The 6,420-nt window shown below is 26.1% G+C and overlaps 1 protein-coding gene across 1 annotated transcript in view; it reads left to right on the top strand.

The window, feature by feature from the left end:
* The window catches only part of LOC102592587 (nuclear transcription factor Y subunit B-3), a 4,810-nt gene extending 996 nt beyond the window's left edge, over positions 1–3,814 (top strand). Inside the window, exon 2 of the mRNA XM_015310711.1 lies at positions 3,741–3,814. Within this exon, the coding sequence (XP_015166197.1) occupies positions 3,741–3,814 (74 nt within the window). The remainder of the gene's footprint in view (positions 1–3,740) is intronic.
* The last annotated feature ends 2,606 nt before the right edge of the window (positions 3,815–6,420 follow it).

The following is a 6,420-nucleotide window of genomic DNA, read 5'->3' as shown; positions in this document are numbered from 1 at the left end:
GTTCCGGTCAAGGGCGGAGATAGAATATATAAACTTCAAATTCTGACTCGATACCGAGCCAAAGTAGGTGGTAGTTGTGGTGGTAAAGGAAGTTTCAGAATATTATAAACTTTAAATTCTGACTCAATGGCGGGCCAAAAGTATACGGTAATTGTGGTGGTGGAGGCTTCAGAATAGAATATTATGAACTTTAAATTCTGACTCAATGACACGCTAAAGTAACGATGATTGTGATGGTGGAAATATATTATAAACTTTAAATTCTAACTTTGCGATTCGATTACAAAGCCAAGCAAGGTGTTACAAGAAGGTGATGATAAATTTGGAAAAATTTAATCAAAATTAATCATATGATGTATCATTGTGTTGATAGCTAGTTCTTTTACTTTACTTTGGTCCTTTTTTTTTTATATATATATATATAATTTATATTTTTGAAGAACATTGACATGTGAAGTTTAAAGGTAATGCTTTGGCTTCTTTTTTTCTTTTGAAGTTGGGAGTATTGGTAGTAGTGGGTTACATGTGTAGTACTTTTGTGGAGAAAAGGATATTGTTGATGATTTTTAATGGAGAAAAAAAGTAGTAATAGTACTATATACATGATATTTTATAACCTTCAATGAAAGGCACTTGAAATATGTGAATTTAATGGGACAATGAATGAGATGCTATTTATGTTTTTTTTTCTTTTAACTATATACTAGACTACTATGCTTTTGACAATTGCCACCACAAGACCTCAAATGTCACCTCTAAGTTAGTGGCAAATTTAAATGGCATAAAATATGTGTTTTAAATAAGTAAACACTTAGATTGGTATAAAATTGAATAAGTAGACACACATTTTACGTGGTATAATGTATGTAGGATGTCATGTAGGATGTGAATGGACACATAAGACGCCAAGTGGACACATATTTACTCGTTTAACTTTATATAAGTTTAAGTGTCTGTTTGTGCATATCCAAAGTCTGAGGTTATTATCATATGAATTCAAGTTAAAGAGCACGTTTGTGTATCATGCCAAGTAAAATTATGTGTTTGAGAGTATAATATTCAAGTATACTCGATCTTTCTAGATCTCACTTTTGAGATTTACTGAGTATATTGTTATTATGTTTGTGAGTTCAATAGAATGTAGTACTTAGTTGAATTTTGCGTGTAAAAAACACTAATATAAATAGAGTTTATGTACATCTTAATTCACGAAAATTTATAACAAATTTGAAAATTTGAATTTATCACTATACTTTTTTATTATTGGATGTCATCAAAGGGACAATCAACCACTGTTGTAACACCTTAAAAACTAGCAAAATTATTGAATTTACCATCTCATTTCAAGATTTACGCTCTATTTATCTCAAAATATTTGTTATCTTTTATTTTTGACGTGTATTTCTTTACCATATTGATATAAGAAGTTTTTAACTTATACTATTATTTTTCATACTGTTTCCTAATATCTTAATATTAATATTTTATAACTTTAAAATATCTTTTAATGTATATATTAAAATATTAAATTAATTTCTAACTTAAAAACTTTTTTTTGATGAAAAGAAAAACTAGTAATAGTAGCAGCAGTTAGGTTTTTCAGTTAAAGAGTTGCAGAAATGTATATATTACTCCATATTATATGAAATTGACTGCTGCTAGACATTTGTGGCAAATGTTAAGAATAGGACATGTTCTGTCTAAATCAGCAAGATAAAAAGGGTAAAATTTATGACGTGCTAAATTCGTAGTACTATTTTTAAAATATTTTTTTGTGTTTTTACTCGATGTTCGTTATCTGATTTGGATATCAGATAAATTGATTTATGTTGAGTCAATGGTGAATTGAGACTATAGATTTTCATTTTTTCTTTATACTAAAAATAGATTATCCCTTTTTTATTTGTTTATCTTAGAAAATCAAAAGAGATTAATCATTTTCATCCAATATTACTGTTATCATTAAATAATTACATAAAATATAAGTAATCAATAAGTACTTAAATTTATAATACGTAATTAATAAGATTAATTTAATAAATTAATACTTTCTTAATTATTATGAGCTTTTAGCTCTTGCCAACTGGATTGGGCTTTGCTAAGTAAGGCCCATACAAACTTTTTTTTTTGGACAAAAATCTACTCTCTCCCTCATAAACGGTTTTCAATTGTTTTTACTATTGCATTCTAAAGAAAAGAATTTTAATCTTGTATTTTAAAAATTAGAGGCATTTATAACATACAAAAACATCATCAAAGGATGTGGTGCAATGGATAAGGCTGATCTTCCCTTAATCAGATGTAATGACCTTCCAGGCCATTTCCTTTGTTTTCCAATCTTTTCAGCGTTTAGAGCTTTCTTGTAGTGACCCCAAGTCATTTATGACTTGTTGAGACTGACGACTTTTGATATGTTTTATAGTCATTAATTTCTGTTGAAGTTATTAATTTTATTTTTCACTACATGATTTAAACTTTGTTGTTTATGTTTCTGTAAAGTTAATGTTATCATTAGTATTGTTTTTTAATTCAGATTGCATAACAATAACTAGATGTGCTTGGTTGTTTTCTTGAGTTTTGTGTAAGTTTCCGTGTTTTGGGAGTTTTTAAAACTTGAATGGTTGATTTCGATCAAAAGTTTAGAAAAGCGAGAGTTTGGGTTAGAAGGACCTTTTGTGCGGATCCCGAGGCTTCTGGACTCATTCTGAGCCACCTTATGGATTTTGGCTAAAATGGAACTTGGGTGTGGGATCCACTATTTGTCAAAACTTCCAACAATTTCTGAGGTCGTGATGTCAGAGGTCTTAGGTATGAAAAAAAATCGTTGATAGGAAGCATTTTACCTCAAACGGGTGGCGTGAATCAGAATTAATCGGACTCTAATATGAATACTTTAAAATGAAAGTAAGACATAATGTAAAATTGTGAATTGACATTTAGAAATATTAAGCCAAAGAGAAACTTATAGAAGAAAATGAACTCACACCTGTTATGTGAAAAACTCTTATCGGAATTATTAGATTATAAGTTAAGGTGATCTCCACCAACATCTTTTTAGTTAGATATTTGAGAAAAGTAAAGACCATTTTTTGTGTTTCAACTTTTGATTAATTAGTATAAAATTTCATATGTTTTTTTTATTTTAATTAATATATAATTAGTAGGTAGTGTGAAAGGAGAATAAAGTAATGTTTAACTTCTTTTAACAAGTAATAATAGTAAATCTTATAAAAGGTGTATTAAAAAAATACTTCTACCAATTACTCTAACTAAACCAACCTAACTTGAATAAACAAATAAAGAACACGAAAACATTGTTCTTATATAAGGTGCGCAAATATTAGGTATTCATAATCATCATTCTATATAAATGTCATTAAATATTTTAATGACGTATGATGTAATGATATTAACTCAATTATTGTTAAATATTTTTGCGACAATAAATATATAGGAGTAGTTATTAAAAATAAAATTGATTTCCACTAAAATTTTTTATTGTAGTGTCTTACCTTTACGAAGTCATAACGATTTCCTAATAAATTATAAGGTTTATGGTCAACAGCCACGTCATCGTATTCAACAAGCCAAGTCAGCATTTTGTGGGACCCAATGAAGTTAGACTGGATTGGAGACTCAACAATCTTTGTTGATAAAATTGCAAAATATATAACATATGAATATGAAAGTGATAATAGCATAAGTAATGGGTACTGTTTTCTACTTTTTTAATTTTGTAGGGGCCTATATGACAATCTGGAGAAGCAAAGTGGACCCAGATGCAATTAATGATAGTAGTAGTAATATCTACTAGATTAGTTCAAATTTGGAAAATTAAGAAAAATGACATATATAGAGAATGTAATTTTCCCCATTTTGATGAGGAAATCTGAAATTGCTCTTCTTTATATGGTGATATATATGATAATCTATTGTCATTTGTACATAATGTTTTTGATATATAAGTTTAATTAATATTTCTAAATTGCTCTACTAATTGGTATTATATTATGTGAGAATAAATATTTCATATAAACCTGACAAGTAAATATAATCAAACACATTATTAAACATTTTGATTCGAGAAAAACATCTGACTTCTTGAAACAACTCAAACGAGTAGAACAATTATTCTAAATCACATGAGTATATTAAGTTACGAAGTTGGAAAGATTTGATTTTATAATTTAGGGATAAATGTCTGAATTATATCCCAACTTTGGTCGTATTTGCTGTTGCGATACTAAACTTTCATGAGGACCTATTACCTCCCTAGACTATTTAATACCGTATTTTTTACCCCCTGAACTATTTAATAGTGTATTTTAAAGGTATATATGTGCCACGTGGACACATTACTATTTATAATTTTGCATTATTTTTTATGTCCACGTGAGCAAATATATATGTTTAAAATACGGTATTAAATAGTCTAGGGAGGTAATAGGTCCTCATGAAAGTTTAGTATCGCAACAGCAAATTCGATCAAACTTGAGGTATTTTTCAAACCCTTATCCCTAAAAAATATTACTTCTTATGATAACTAATATCTTTGTTTACTTATCCAAACAACTAAAAATAAGTAAAACAATCTTTTATTATCTAACTAAGAAATACATTTCTCAATGAAAAAAAATTTGTTCATACCAAACACACTTGGAGTCTACCTACTTAGTTATATAAGAAGAAGTAGATATATTGATCATATGAATAAAATCAACGCCTTCAAAATTAGTATTTTCTTTACTTTAAATCCTCCTGTAACGAACGTTACAACGAAATCATGTACGTCTAATATTATTCACCTAATAGGGAACCAAAGATGAGTGAGAATTAATAAATTAGTTAGTTAATAAAGTTGATGTAAGTCATAAGAATATTTCATATAATCATCTTTTTTGACTGATTCTAAAATGACAAATCTAATTTTATTTATATTCATATTATAAGCAAAAAATTTCTACGAAAAGCCTTTTTCACATATCAAACATCAATTTGAAATTAATAAATAATTTTCTACTTTGTCAATTTGTGATATATACGGAGTACTTACTAACGCCTTTAATAAATATATAAATATATCAACGATAGAACTACTCTCATGCAAATTATGAAAATGACATTAGATCTAACTATGATTAGGCTTATTCACCATCCACATTATTATTATTTATTATTTTTTTTTATTATAAAAATATAGCATTAGTGATATATGTTGCTTAGGGGTGTTCACGGGTTGGTTTGGATCAGTTATTGGCCAAAACTAAAACCAAACCAACTTACTCGGTTTTAAAAATATCAAAACCAAACCAAACCAAATATAATAGACATATTGGTTTGGTTCGGTTATTCGGTTATTAACCATACACAAAAATAAAAGAAATAATTCATTCAAAACGTGAAAAAAGTAACTACAATCCATTCAAAATGAAAAATAGTTAAAATGAGTGATAATACCGAACTTTCTATCACTAAATTTACTATGAATAAAGCTTTAAAATTTACTATTTTGGCCTAGAAGGAAGAGACAACAACATTTTGAGTCCCACAAATAATTGTCATAGACACACATATACATGAAATCAATAAGATAAATGTTTTCACCTTGGGCATTTTTGCTTTCAATAAGTAAATTATAAAGAAATTTTAATGAAAACATAAATAAGATATTTAAAATTGTTTATAAAAATAATATATTAAGTATGTATAATGATAAAATATATGTATATAATTTATCGGTTAGGTTCGGTTCGGTTATTTATTCGAACAAAATCATAACCAAACCAAATACTATCAGTTTTTTAAAATCTAAAACCAAACCAAAACCCAAATAAAATCAGTTTATTTTATCGATTTGGTTCACTTTTTCGATTTGATTCGGTTTTTATTCAAACGGTGAACACCCCTAAATTGTTGCTTATTAACAATGTACTTTACCAAGAGGAAATTAAATTACCGCGGATTTTTCAATGTCTTTTTTTTTTGTTGCAAAAAATCTTTATTATTTTGCGCATAAGAAATCTGAAAGGATCATGTTCACCCACTTGTCTATTTTTGACTCAATTCATATATATATATATATATATATATATATATATATATATATATATATATATATATATATATATATATATATATATATATATATATATATATATATATATATATATATATATATATATATATATATATATATATATATATATATATATATATATATATATATATATATATATATATATATATATATATATATATATATATATATATATATATATATATATATATATATATATATATATATATATATATATATATATATATATATATATATATATATATATATATATATATATATATATATATATATATATATATATATATATATATATATATATATATATATATATAATTTAAATA

The sequence above is a fragment of the Solanum tuberosum genome, unplaced genomic scaffold, assembly GCF_000226075.1.
Source record: "Solanum tuberosum cultivar DM 1-3 516 R44 unplaced genomic scaffold, SolTub_3.0 scf00140, whole genome shotgun sequence".
NCBI lineage: Eukaryota > Viridiplantae > Streptophyta > Magnoliopsida > Solanales > Solanaceae > Solanum > Solanum tuberosum.
The sequence above is the reverse complement of the archived record's forward strand: the minus strand, read 5'-3'. Positions and strand labels throughout refer to the sequence as shown.